General features: G+C 53.2%; 1 protein-coding gene across 1 annotated transcript in view; it reads left to right on the forward strand.

Annotated features, from left to right (window-relative positions):
• Positions 1-14,187, forward strand: part of CACNA1G (calcium voltage-gated channel subunit alpha1 G) — a 199,046-nt gene that overhangs the window by 17,082 nt on the left and 167,777 nt on the right. The window contains exons 3-4 of the mRNA XM_075014142.1: positions 4,696-4,793; positions 11,124-11,283. Of these exons, the coding sequence (XP_074870243.1) occupies positions 4,696-4,793; positions 11,124-11,283 (258 nt within the window). The remainder of the gene's footprint in view (positions 1-4,695; positions 4,794-11,123; positions 11,284-14,187) is intronic.

Raw genomic sequence — 14,187 nt, forward strand, 5'->3', positions numbered from 1 at the left:
TACACATCATAGTCTTCCCGTGAGATTAATGGGGTAAAGTTTGTATGGTACTTTGAACAGGTAAATATTATATGAAATGGTTAAGTATTTTGACTTGAGTGTATGTGTGTGTCTGTCAACCCGTGTCTATTTCACTGCCCTCTGTGGATGGAACTGGAATTATTCAGCTCTCTTCTATAAGCTACGTCTACATGTGTATGCTACATCGAAATAAGCTATTTCGATGAATAGCGTCTACACGTCCTCCTGGGCTGGTGCCGTTGACGTTCAACGTCGACGTTGGCCAGCACCACATCGAAGTAGGTGCTGCAGGGGAGCGTCTACACGCCAAAGTGGCACACATTGAAATAAGGGTGCCAGGAACAGCTGCAGACAGGGTCACAGGGCGGACTAGCACTTCCGGGGCAACAGCTAGCCGCTCCCTTAAAGGGCCCCTCCCAGACACACTCAGCCTGCACAGCACACGGTCTGCAGAGCCACAGGCACGCACACCTCGTTGAAGCAGTATGGACCCCCAGCAGCAGCAGCAGCAGCAGCAGTAGTCAGAGGTCCACACACCCGCCCCTGCAGGAGCAGTGCTTGCCCTGCTCAATGCTATGCAGGAGGCCGCTGACCACCTTTTATTCATGGAAGAGGAGCTGCCCCCAGGGGACGAGGAAGCAGCCCCAGACCCTGCTTGTCCTCCGCCCCCCGCCGCCACCCGCCGCACACGCCGCCAGCTGTGGAGCTACCCCACGAGCACTGACTGGTGGGAGCGGCTGGTGCTCGGCGAGTGGGACAACGACCGCTGGCTCCAGAACTTTCGCATGAGCCAGCAGAAATTTCTGGAGCTCTGCCAGTGGCTCACCCCTGCACTGAGGCACCAGGACACCTCCATGCGGCGTGCCCTCAGCGTCGAGAAACGGGTCGGCATCGCTGTCTGGAAGCTGGCCACTCCAGACAGCTACAGATCCATGGGGCAGCAGGTTGGCGTGGGCAAGGCCACTGTCGGGGCTGTCCTCATGGAAGTAAGAGGACCCACGGGGGGTGGGGGGAGCCCTGGGGGTGGAGGAGCCCTGGGGGGGGGAGGGCCAGACACACCCTGCACATCCCTCACTGGTGCTCTCCCATGTCCTTCCCCTGCAGGTCGTCCACGCCATCAATGCCCTGCTCCTCTGCAGGCTCATGCGGCTTGGGGACCCTGATGCTGCCATCATGAGGTTTGCCAGCCTGGGCATCCGAAATTGCTGTGGGGCTCTGGATGGGACCCATATCCCCATCCGTGCTCCAGAGCACAGCGGAGGACGCTTCCTGAACAGGAAGGGCTACCATTCTGTGGTCCTCCAGGCCTTGGTGGACAGCTGGGGCCGCTTCCTGGACATTTATTTTGGGTGGCCTGGCAGCACCCACAATGCCCGGGTGTTCAGGAATTCAGGCCTGTGCCGCCGGCTGGAGACGGGGACCTACATCCCCCAGTGGGAGATCCCTGTGGGGGACCACCATGCCCCTCTGCGTTGTCGCAGACGCGGCATACCCCCTCCGGCCCTGGCTCATGCACCCTTACACGGGCCATCTGTCAGCCAGCCAGGAGCGCTTCAACACGCGCCTGAACCATATGTGCCAGGTGGTTGAGCGCACTTTTGGCTGCCTCAAAGGGCGCTGGAGGTGTCTACTCACCCACCTTGATGCGGGCCCCACCAACATCCCCCAGATCGTGGGCGCATGCAGCGCACTCCACAACCTGGTCGAGAGCAAGGGGGAGGCCTTCTTTCAGGGCTGGGCTGTGGAGACTGGCAGGGCCAACGTGCAGCCACCCGCTGCCCCCAGTCGCCAGGTGGACCCCGAGGGGATCCGGGTCCGGGAGGCCCTGCGGGCCCATTTTGACCAGGCTGCAGGGTGAACACTGGCAGGCCCCCCCCCACTGCACCCCCCCCATCCTCCACAGCACTCTCTGCTCCCACGCCCACACCACAGAGCACCCAAGAGCACACCCCCCCACCACTTTTCTTGCAAATAAAAATGGAGCTGTTGTTTTTGAAACCAAAAAAAAAAAAAACCATTGAATTTTCTTTCATATTAAAATACTAACTATATATATATATATAGTAAGAACAAAAGGGGGGAACTATTTACATGGGGGGGCAGGTACCATAAAAGAACAGGGGTCTAACACAAACTATATACACAAATATATGATGGGGGCTATGTACAAAGGGGGAGGGGGCAGGCCACGTCCTGGGCCCTGCACCCCTCTACTGTCTGGCGCCAGGGGATGGCGGACGCGACCCTCGCCTCGGCCTCAGCCCTGGCCGAGGCTGGCTGCGGGGCCGGGCGAACTGGCAGGTAAGGCTGGCGGGTGTCAGCAGGCCCCAGGTCCCCCTTGGCGGAAGGCCCCGGGGTGGCGGACGGCGGTGGGACTGTGGTCGGAGCAGCAGGTGGAGCAGCGGGTGAAGCGGCGGGCAGGGCGGGCAGCGCGGCGGCCGGCGCGGCATGTGGGGGGGGCCAGGTATTCCGCTATGCGCTCAAAAGTGCACATAAAGGCCCCCCATGCCTCCTGGCGCCAGGCCACCGCCCGCTCTTGTAATTCCAGCCACCGCTCGTCCACCCTCAGGCGCTGCTCTGACACCTCCAGCTGACGCCGGAGGGTCGCGAGCAGCTGGGGGTCCGTGGCCGTCCTCTGCTGGTGGTTGCTCTGCCGTCGGCCCCGCCCTGGGGCTGGTTGGTGCTCCGCCGAGGGGCTGACCTGCTGGGATGGCCCCGGTGGGCTCTCCGGGACCACTGACACCTCACCGGCACTCTCCAGGCCCTCCAATGGTACAGCTGCAGAACACGGGGGGGAAGAAGAGCAGAGACAGCCGTTAGTATGGGCCCCGAGCTGTGGCCCTTGTCCCCCCACCCCTCTGCTGCTGGTTCCCCATCCTCGTCCCTGGGAGATGCTGCTGCTGATGTTGGGTGTCCCACCCCCTCCCCGCCGGGGGACCCTAGGTTCTGCTCCCCCCAACCCCAGGGATGGGGCATGGCACTGTCCTGCTGGGGGGGCAGGGGCTGATGCACTCTTCTGAGGGACATGCCACTGCTGTCCTTGGGGTCATGGTCATCTGGGCATGTGGAGGGCACTGGTCATGTCTCTTGTCCCCACCCCTCAAGCCCGGGGGTGTGCACCGGGGGGGTACATACCTGATGGTCCGCTCCCACGGTCGGGGGACACCCTCTGGGCGGATGCCCTGATGGAGCTCCAGGACGGCAGGATTATGTGCAGCCCCCCGCGTTGCTGGAGGAGGATTCCCCCTCCTCCCCCTCCGGCATCCCAGGCGTGGGCTCCTTGGGGGGCCCCTGTGGTGCGGGGCTTGCCTCCGGGGTGGACTCTGCCTCCGGGGCCTGCTGGGGCTCGTTGGCTGAGGTGTCAAGAGTGTCTGGTGGGGAGGAGGTGTACCGGGGGCCCAGGATGGACCTGAGCTCCCTGTAAAAGGGGCAAGAGGCGGGGGTGGCCCCAGATCGGCTGGCCGCATCCCGGGCCCGGGCGTAACCCTGCCGCAGCTCCTTAACTTTACTCCTGACGTGGTCAGGAGTGCAGGCAGGGTGACCCCGGGCGGCCAGGCCCTTGGCCAGCTGAGCGAACGCATCCGCGTTCCGCCTCTCGCTCCCCATTACCTGGAGCACCTCCTCCTCGCTCCAGAGCCCCAGCAGGTCCCGGATCTCGGCCTCTGTCCAGGAGGGGCCCCGCTGCCTTTTCCCAGGCTGGCTGGATGCCTGGGAGCCCTGGCTCCCCTTGGCGGGGGGTGCCCTGGGGGCACTTGGGAGGCTGGCGGGTGGCTATCACAGCGGGGGTGGTGGCTTGGGGCTGCAGAAAGGCGTGCAGGCTAGCTGCGTGGCAATGCTGCTGCCTGCACGCTCTCTCAGCTTCCTGCACAGGAAGGCAGGGGGCAGGGAGCTTTAAGGGGCCGCTGCACGGGGCGACCATAGAGCTCAGGGGCTGGAGAGAGCATCTCTCAACCCCTCAGCTGATGGCCGCCATGGCGGACCCCGCTATTTCGATGTTGCGGGACGCGGATCGGCTACACGTGCCCTACTTCGACGTTGAACGCCGAAGTAGGGCGCTATTCCCATCCCCTGATGGGGATAGCGACTTCGATGTCTCGCCGCCTTACGTCGATGTCAACTTCAAAATAGCGCTCGCCCCATGTAGACGTGGCGGGCGCTATTTCAAAGATGGCGCGGCTACATCGAAGTAGCCGGCACATGTAGACGCGGCTATAGAAGAGTATAAGGGCCAGGGGGTCTACGCTGTTTCAGCAGGAATGTCTGAGGTCTGTCCTGGCTGTTATGGAGTGCAGAACAGTGAGAGCCAGGAAAGCCTTGGCAGTCAGAGATTTTTTCACAACAGTTAAGTGATTATGTTACAAAGGCATCTCTCCTTGAAAACTCCTCTCCTGGATAATAGAATAATCTTGGGGATGCTACTCCCCCTTGACCCTGTAGGAGAACAGGAGCCAAAACCAAATTAAGAGATGGGGTGGGGGGGGGGGAAGGTATGCAATGTTCTCTCTCCTTGACTTTATTCTGATATGCAAATAAGCATAATTAACTCTTCCAGAACCTTTTTCTGATGGGGAAGACAATAGAGTTTCTCTGTTGGCACTCAGCATACAATTGTTTGATAATCTAACATTTCTCTTGCAGCTCTTTCATGTGCTCCTATGCTTGTGTTTTGTGCAGCATGCTGGAATACTCCCTGGACTTGCAGAATGTTAGTTTCTCAGCTGTTCGGACTGTCCGAGTACTTCGGCCTCTCAGAGCCATTAACAGAGTTCCCAGTAAGTTGGTTCCCTGTTGTCCTGCTTTTTCACTTCATTCCAGCCAATTATTCCATGCACTGTGGAGCCGAACGAGTAACGGCGACGGTTTGTGTCTTTTTCTCGAGTTGTACTGAACACGTTGACATATGTGTCTTGAATATGCTGGCTCCTACAGCTGCTATTATATTCCCTGGTCCTTATGTCATTTCTACCACCGTGCTGATTTTATGAATAGGTCATCCATCTAACCATCCTTACAAATGGGATCAAATTGGTAATCAAAAGATAGTCAGCGACCAGCCACGCTGTTCCTTTTATGTATCTGGTATGCTGCCCTTCTCCCTGGTTGGGAGCACCTCTCCAAATTGCTTTGCAAGTTCTTTGAGGGGAAAGGACTGGTAGGTAAGGTAAAAAGGGTTGAAGGATGCGATTGATGTGGGTGTGTATTTGGAAGGAAGTAGGTATAGATCATTGTTACCAACCTGGGGCTGGTCTGTGAGGGTTTTGCAGGGGGTCTGTGGAAAAAAATAAAAGATAAAAATTATGAGAGAAGAGTTTAAAATAAATTGCAAAGTTACAGCCGTTATTATTTTTAAATTAAAGATCATGTTATTAATCGCTGTCTGAAAATCTATGTTTTGGTTTCCGTTTTCATTTAGCAAAGTATATATAGTGGCTAAAATTGGTGTTGAGGGGGCTCCACAAATGATTGTGGGGGGTGAGTCAGGGTCTGCACTAGTGAGAAGGCTGGGAACCACTGGCATAGTCGTGAGTGGAAAAACACTTGCCACCATGCTTGTATTGTCAGAGACGGTCCTGGGGGAAGGCGAGCCGGGTAGTCGCCCGGGGCTGTGACTTTCAAGGGGCTGCCAAAAAGCCCTGCACTGCTCATGCTCCCAGGCAGCTCCCTGCTCCTGAGCCGGCCCCCACCGTGCTGCCTGCACTTCCAGGCGGGTGCTCCGCTCCTGGTTGGCCCCTGCTGGGGCCACCAATTGGCTAGGACCAGCCCTTTTACTAGTTACAATAGTTCAAAGACGCACTATGGATCGCATCTTCAACTATGGTGCAACAGCTTTGTGTCCTCCCTGCTGCAGCTTCTTAGGTCTTGTTTACACAGGAAATTTTGCAAGCAGAACTACAGGAGTATAATTATATTGCTATAGTTTAGCTTTCCCTGTAGACGCTCTCATTGGGGAATAAAAGAGCCTTTTTTCCATATAGGTTATATTGCTTTCAAAGTGATTTACTGGCATACAAGGACACCAGTCTCTTTCCCAGTGGAGAGAAGCCCTGAGTCACTAATTAGAATCCCCAGTGGCTGTGTGATTTGTGTAAATCAGACTTTCTTGACCTTTTCCAATCTAGGACCATCCTTCAACAGTAAACTCTTTCATATCCAGCAGCCCCAGGACCAGGAGGTTGCTGGATATTCAAATATTTTGGATAATAAAGAGGTATAACTAGCAATGTGTAACAGTACAGAAAAATATCCGAGGGGTAGCTGAGTTTATCTGTATCTTCAAAAACAACAATAAGTCCTGCGGCACCTTATAGGCCAACAGATGAAGCAGGTCTTTGCCCAGGAAAGCTTATGCTCCAAAATATCTGAACTAAGGTGCCGCAGGACTTATTGTTGTTAGTAAAGAAAAACAAGATTAGATATTAAGAAACAAATTAAAATGTATGCAAAATACTTTATTTACCAGCAACAGTAGTATTGCACACTGTAAGCTTACACTGTATTTGTTCTGCTTATTTGTATTTACTTTCACTATAAGGTACTTATGGAAAATGCAACAAATATTTGCTTTTATAAATGCTGGTTATTTGAGAGTTCCAGAAGCAAGAATGCTGGTTGGAAAAGATATTGCTGCATTTAGCATCGTAGGAAGGGCAAGGTGGCTGCAAGCTGCCGAATGAGAATTTGTGTTTTGTCTTTCATGGAATTACTACTATGATGATAATACTACGCTCCTCTCCATCTGCCTTATGGCCTTTAAGGAAGGGGAAGGATAGCTTCCCCTGGTGGCTTGAGCCTTGGCCTGCTAAACTCAGGGTTGTGAATTCAATCCTTGAGGAGGCTATTTAGGGACTGGGGCAAATAGATGTCAGGGATGGTGCTTGGTCCTGCCAACGTGGTAGGGGATGAGACTAGATGACCTCCCAAGGTCCCTTCCAGCTCTAGGAGATGTGTACCTCCAATTATAAAAAGGAACAACACAAATCCTTCTTTTCGCACAGAAATGATGCTCCTCCGTAGAAACAGCCCCTTGTGTGGCCAAAGGCCAGCCGTAAACAAACCTTTGGGCCAAAGGCAGGTGAAAGTAACTTAAAATTCCTCACAGGTACTGTCCTGTTGCCACCCGGGTCCCTGCCAGCTCTTCTAATAGCTCCCTGCCGGCTTTTGCTGCCGCTCAGCCAGCTCTTCGCAGAGCTGCATACCAGGGCACACCCACTTTCTTTCACCTCTGGCCCAAGAAGAGACAAACGTCGTTGCCAGACTCCATATGGTCTGCAGGGATTTTGCTGCTGTTGTCGATTTTGTGTGGGAGGTGTTCGTGTGATAGATCAGTGCTCACCTCAGCACTCATTACAATTTCATGGCGCACCCAATATATATATATATATATAATCCAACCCTCCCCCAGAGCCAGGCGCCCCCAGCCCCTCCCACCCCCTCACCAGAGCTGCCGCCACCATCCTCTTCTCCCCCTAAACAGTGGGGCAAATGCGCGGAGTGGTGGACAGGTGTGGCTCTGAGACGCACAAAGCACCAGCCAGAGGAGGGTGGGTAAAACCTGAGTCCTGGCTTTCTAAGGGTGTATCAAAACAGCAAAGTTATCTCAGGATAACGGCTGCTATGCCGAAATAGCTCTGAGTGTCTACAGAGCAAGCCACTCTTTTGAAACAATTTCGAAATAGCAACGGCTTAGTTTGAATTGTGCAAACCTCATTGTACAAGGAATGGCACCTATTATGAAAGGGAGATTTTGGAACAGGTGCTGTATAGACAGGGAACATGGGCTATTCCAAAATAAGCTACAGTGCTTCCAGGGGCTCTATTTCGGAAATAGGCTCAATTGTGGGTGGTCACTCTGGTCACGACTACACTATATTTCCCTTTTGGAAGAGGAATGCAAATGTGGCTGATTGGAAATGCAAAGGAGGTGCTGATTTACATATCATGTCCCTCATTTGCATAATTGCAGCCACTTGCTGTTCTGGAAGTGCAGCTTTTGGGGAAAAAAACAAGCAGTGTAGATGGGGTTCCTTTGGAAACAAACCCCACTTTCGAAAGCACCCTTCTTCCTGCAAAATATGAGGAAGAAGGGTGCTTTAGAAAGCGGGGATTTCCTTTTGAATGAACCCCATCTGCACTGCTTATTTTCTGCAGACAGCACTTCTGGAACAGCAGGGGGCTGCCATTATGTAAATGAGGTAGGATATATAAATCAACACCTCATTTGCATTTCTGATCGGCCGTATTTGCATTCCCCTTCTGAAAGGGGAATGTAGTGTCGCTGGAGCTGCTATTTTGAAATAAGCTATTCCGGAAAATCTCTTCTGGAAGAGCTCATTCCAAAATAACACTGCTGTGTAGACAAACACTGGATTCCAAACACTTAGCCTTTCTAATTCACCGTGGTTGTCAGCCAAATTAAATCTAAACTAGAAGAGCAACTCAGCTGACTGAGCTAGCCTGTCCCCTCCACAGGTGTTACTTGGCCCCATTCTGTCCAGCAATGCTGGAGATGCCGAGGCTGTCATTATTTTTCTGGTGCTGTCGACAAAACTTAATCTGGTTGGCTGTTTGTTGTTGTTTTTATCATTACAGTAGCTTCAGAACCCTGTTGGTAATTTTTCCTCCTGCAGAACTGATGGATGCTGGAATTTATCTGTCCCTATCTAACTGTGGATGTAATTCACTTAATATATTTGGAAATTCTGTGTGATTTATCTTGTCTGCTCTGAAGCGGAGCAAGAGAGGGGATAGAAACATAAGGTGGGAAGGGAAGAAAGTTCCATAAGACAGTAAATGCAGGAACTGGAGCAGCTTGTTTCAGCTTGTTATTTAGGAGTTGGGCAGGGTGGTTTATCCACTCAGGCTGTGTCTACACTTGCATTCCTCTTCTGAAAGAGGAAGGTAAATGAGGGAAATTGAAAATGCAAATGAGGCACTGATTTACATATATTGTACTCATTTGCATAATCTCTTTTTGGAAGAGACTCTTTAGGAAGGAAAAAAAGCAGCATAGATAGGGCTCTTGCAGAGATGGCGTTTATTTTCGAAGGAGCTCTTTGAAAAAGAGATTATTCAAATGAAGCACAAGATATGTAAATCAGTGTGCTTTATTTGCATTTTCAATTTCCCTCATTTGCATTCCTCTTTTGAAAGAGGAATGCAAGTGTAGACACAGCCTCAGAGAAGGGACAGTGTGGAATGGACCTGGCAGCATCAGGCATCAGTGAAAAAGGCTCATTGAAGTACCAAGTAAAAAGGACAGCAGTGAAGGCTTCCTTAAAGATCATTACAAGCAAGAGAATGAATGCAAGAGAGACCCACAAAGAGGGAGAGAGAGAGGGATGAGCAGAACATTACAGAGATCTTGAGCAAAATCAATTGTTTTGGGTAAATGGCAGGTTGAAGTCACCATCAATTCGTCTTTGGCACAGTATGGAATGTCCCTGAACTTGAATGAATTAACGGCCATTGGCTGTCCCCTGTTTTAAGGAGGGGAAGGCATTTAGAATAGAAAAGAGGAATTGGGAAGGGGATTCTAATACCTACTGAAGGCACCTAGAAACACTGTGGGTAGGAGCTACAGGAGTGTGATCTAGATCAGAGCTCAGGAACTTTTATCAGCTCCTGGCACACTTCAGCACTCATAAAAATTTCATGGCCCACCCAAGATGCATAGCCCAATTCCCCAGCCTTCCCCCAGAGCCGCCAACCCCCAGCCCCTCTCTTCCCCCTCCCCAGAGCTGCAACCATGAGCTTCTCTCACTAAGTGGTGGGGCGCGTGCCCAGAGTGGCAGATGGCACGTGGCTCTGAGGCACATTAATTGCACACCAGCCCCAGGGGTGGGATGGGGGAGCTAGAACCCAATGTCCTGGCTCCCAGAATCCATATTTGTCTTTGAGGGTGGGGGGAGCAGAACAGAACAGAGGATTCCTGGCTCCCAGTGCTAAACACTAGGCTAGACTCCCCTCCCAGGGTGTGATAGAACCGAGGAGTCCTGGCCCCCAGCCCTAACAGTTAGATTAGACTCCTTCCTCTCTACCAGGGAAGAACAGAGTCCAAGCTGCCAGTCTCTCACCCGCCTGGGGGCAGTGGAAATAGAAGGCAGGATTCCTGGGTCCCAGCCTGCTGCTCTAACCACTAGGATAGACATCCACCCCTCCCCTGGGGGCAAGCAGAGAACCCAAGAGTCCTGGGTCCTAGCCGCCTCCACTCCCTTCACTCTAACCAGCACCCCTAGCATGCTGTTCCAACCCAATCCCCTCCCCTCCTCCAGAGCCAGGTACCCCCAGCCCCTCCCCTACTTGATGCCTATGGCTAACCAGACCTGCTGCCGCCACCCCAGAGCTGCCACTGCCGCCATGCACTTCTCCCAGTAAGCAGTGGGGCGCATGCGCAGAGCGGCGGACAGCACTCCTAGCATGTGGCTCTGAGGCACACTAAGCACAGCTTTGTGGCATGCCAGTGCGCCATGGCACACCAGTTGCAGAGCATTGGTCTTGAATGGAGAGAGTTAAGATGAAAAGTTGGGGAAGAAAGCAATTGAGAGGGGAAGGTTAGCTCAGCAGTTCAAATGTTGGCTTGCTAACCCACAGCTATGAGTTCAGCCCTCCAGGAGACTGCTGAGGGGCCTGGGGTAAAAAGATTTTAAAAAAATAAATAAATAGGCTGCAAGGGATGGTGCTCAGTCCTGCCAAGAGTGCAGGGAACTGGACTTGATGACCTCCCAACATCCCTTCCAGATGTGTAGCTCCACATTTTATTTTCCTATCCTTGTTTTAGGAGAAGAATGGGCAACAGGTGTGTGGAAGGACTGTGGGTTTGGTGCCATTGTGATTGTGAAGAGCTGGGACTGACAGGGACAAGTGGGACCCTGGGAGAAAGTCACAAGGTCCCTGTCAGGAATTCGGAGTTGAGTGACAGAGCTGTGGGGTGTGGAAGGTGCTGGAAGGCCAAAAGACATCGGGCTGGGAAGCACGAGGGGAGGTTACTGTGAGAAGTTGAGCAGTGAGTAGGCAGAAGGCCAGTTTGGAGAGGACAGGGCAGGAGGAGCTTAGCCTGAATGTGAGAAATGAGGAAGTTTAATGGCTCCTTCCCTTTGCCTCAGGTATGCGCATCCTGGTCACACTGCTCCTGGACACGCTGCCCATGCTGGGGAATGTCCTCCTCCTCTGTTTCTTTGTCTTCTTTATCTTTGGCATCGTGGGAGTCCAGCTGTGGGCAGGGCTGCTCAGGAACCGCTGCTTCCTACCAGAGAACTTCAGTCTGTGAGTATGAATAAAGGCTGCTCATCTGGCCCAAGAAACCTATCTAAAGGTCAACGTCTGCTTCCACTGACTCCAATACAAAGGTGCTGCCGCCGAAGTGTGACCCGGGCTTGGCTCTCTGGCACCATCCTGGCTCTGATACTGAACTTCATCACCGGTTGCGTGAAAGGAAAGCTTAGACCCATGTGCGGGTATAAAAATGTGGTTCCCCATCCAATTCGCCTTGGCCAGGATCAGCCCATGAGCTGACCCACGAGGTGTCCTCTACCTCCGTCCACATCCACACCTGCAGCAGCAAGCTGTCTCAAGGGGGCGAGCAGAGATGAGCCAGCAGGGGGAGTAGGATGGGGTCTTGCAGGGAAGGGACAGTCTGAGGGAGGAGTCTGGGGGTGAGGGCAGCTCAGGGACAGGGCCTTGAGGAGGGTGGGGGGAGAGGTGTCACACTGGGCACTGCCCCTGGGGCGCACAAGCAATGGCACCCAGCAGCAGCGCATGGTGCGTCACAGGGAGGTGGAGGGGTGGGGTGCTGAGACCCAGCCTGCTCCAATCCCTGTGGCTGAGGGCAGGCCCTGCTGCACAGGAGCCGGGGGCCTGGGAGCGCAGCCAGTGCTGCTGGGCCAAGCCATCATGGTGAGGTTGCCTTTGCTGCCTGAGGAGGCTGAAGCCGTGGGGCAGCTCTGACTTTGCCCAGCATCAGTCACCAGCCCTGGCTCCCAAGGAGGGCTTGGATCCGGCTTGCCTAGACTCTGGGTGGAGGGAGGAGAGAAAGTTGCAGAGTGGACTGCAGGCAGGAGGGGCGGAGCCTCTGGGTGAAAAGGGCACAGCTGGGGCTTGCCTCCCCTAGCCGCGCCCTCACCTGCTGCCCACGCCCATGTGGTTGTATCTGCCGCCACTCCCACTGCAGAAATGGCCCAGGAATATTTGCAGGGCTCTAGCAATGCTCCAGAGTCAGGAGCCTCCTCACCTCAGTGAGAAGTGCTTCAGTCTAATAAACTGTTGGCATTTGAACGGGTACCTGCCGTGCAGCTCGTTAATGTGACCTTTGTGTCTGAGGAGAATTTCGCTCCCTGATCCTGGTACAGACAGGGAACGGTATTTCCCAGATTATGGAACTATGATGTAAATCAGTGTGAACCTCTCCTACCTGCGGATCAGGGACTGAGGAATCCAGCTAGCTGAGGAAACGCCAGCTGAGATGGGCTTCCTATCAGGAGTCTAGTGCCTTAGGGACAGATGCTGGAGGAGGGACGTTAACTGAGAAATTAGTGTCTGGGGAAGCCCAGCTCCTGTAGGCTTATTACCATGCCAAGAGGTAAGTGGCTGAGGGAAACCTACTGAGGCCTGGTCTATAGTTAGAAGTTAGGTTGACATAGTTACAGCTATATAGTCGCACCCTTGAGTACCATGTCTATGCTGGCCTGACCCTCGGCTAAGTCAAGGGACTCCATTAGGCCTGGATTTTAGGCCTAGACTACCACTTTTAGGCCTAGATTGCCTAATGACCAGTGTTCCTTGTAACCTGAGTGCTTGGGCACCTACTCAGGAGAGATTCACGTGCCGCTCAGCTGATTTGCAGAGCAGCCACCGCCGGCAGCGTGTGCTCTACTGGTGGTGTACATGTGCACATGCCTGGGTGCACGTAACAAAATTTGTTCTGCCCATGGATGGAAAAAATAGAACGCGGCTAGTGATAGGGGGAAACTCCATCCACAGAAGGCAGCATCTAGACTATAGCGTTTCATCAGAGTAGCAGCCACTGTAATGCCCATCGTGTAGGCAAGCCCTGATCGCCTGCCTGTCAGGCTGTTAGTGGGTACAAGCCCATGCAATTGAGATAGTTGCAGCTGAGATATACAGACCTGATATTTTTGTGTATTGGTAGTGGCTGAAGGAGCCCAGCTGGTTATGCCACTTAGGGGGAAGACCTGCCACCATGGGCTCTCAAGTGGGATGTTCGTGTCATCTCTCGCTCAGCTGGTTTTCCTCTTCAATGATGTGTTGTGTCGCTCTTCTGATCCAATAGCTTTTCACACTCACCCGTCACATGTTTGCTTTGGGCTTAATAGGCTTTGCCATTTCTATAAACAAGAAGAAAAAGTCAAATCAATAGAGCAGCAGAAACTACCTGAAACAGCCTCACAGCTACTCAGGCAGGGCACAGTCTTACTCAGCAAGTGCTGCAGTTACTCCGCATGAGTGAGGGTGATGGGATCACACTCTGCATCTTCTACAGTTCCATGCAAACTGCACGGACTTCAGCCAAATCAGTGCCCTATTGTGCCTAGCCAAAGAGGTCAGTTCTGTATTTGGAACAGGAAAGGGCGATTTGGGTCTGGAAGTTTCTTCACATAATTTGTGTGCTTACCAAGTCCTGTGTCCTTGAACAGGGTAGTCACAGACTGCACAGAGCCACCTTGCGCTCCTCAGGTGTGACAACTCTGTCCTGCCCATGCATGAAGCAGCTACCTGTCACTTCTGTCGGCCTCTCTGGCCTGTTCTATGCCGCTTAGATTAGGTGTGTGCAAGATGCACACCCCTGAGCTTTGGAGCCAAACAACTGAGCCCCTGTTGAAGATTCAGCTTGAGCAATGAAAGAAAACTTCTGTCAGCCTCCTTGGCCATCTAGGAGTTCCTACAGTGATGGGAAATCTCTTTGGTCACTCCTGCAAATATCTCCACTGTAGCACTTCAGTGGCATAGTTCCACTGCCATAGCTGGGCTTCTGTAGAAGCCATCACTTAGACATGCCCTGTGTCTAGCTCTCTCTCCCTCTCAGTGGCTCCTAACAGACAGTTTTCTCCTGCCGGAGGGGGAGTTTTGCACCTCTGCCTCAAAGTTCCTCCCTGGCCTTCAGATGTGAGCCAGGGCCCCCATTTTCCTTTCAGGCAGCAGCTTTGCATACAA

This window comes from Carettochelys insculpta, chromosome 20 (genome assembly GCF_033958435.1).
Source record: "Carettochelys insculpta isolate YL-2023 chromosome 20, ASM3395843v1, whole genome shotgun sequence".
NCBI lineage: Eukaryota > Metazoa > Chordata > Testudines > Carettochelyidae > Carettochelys > Carettochelys insculpta.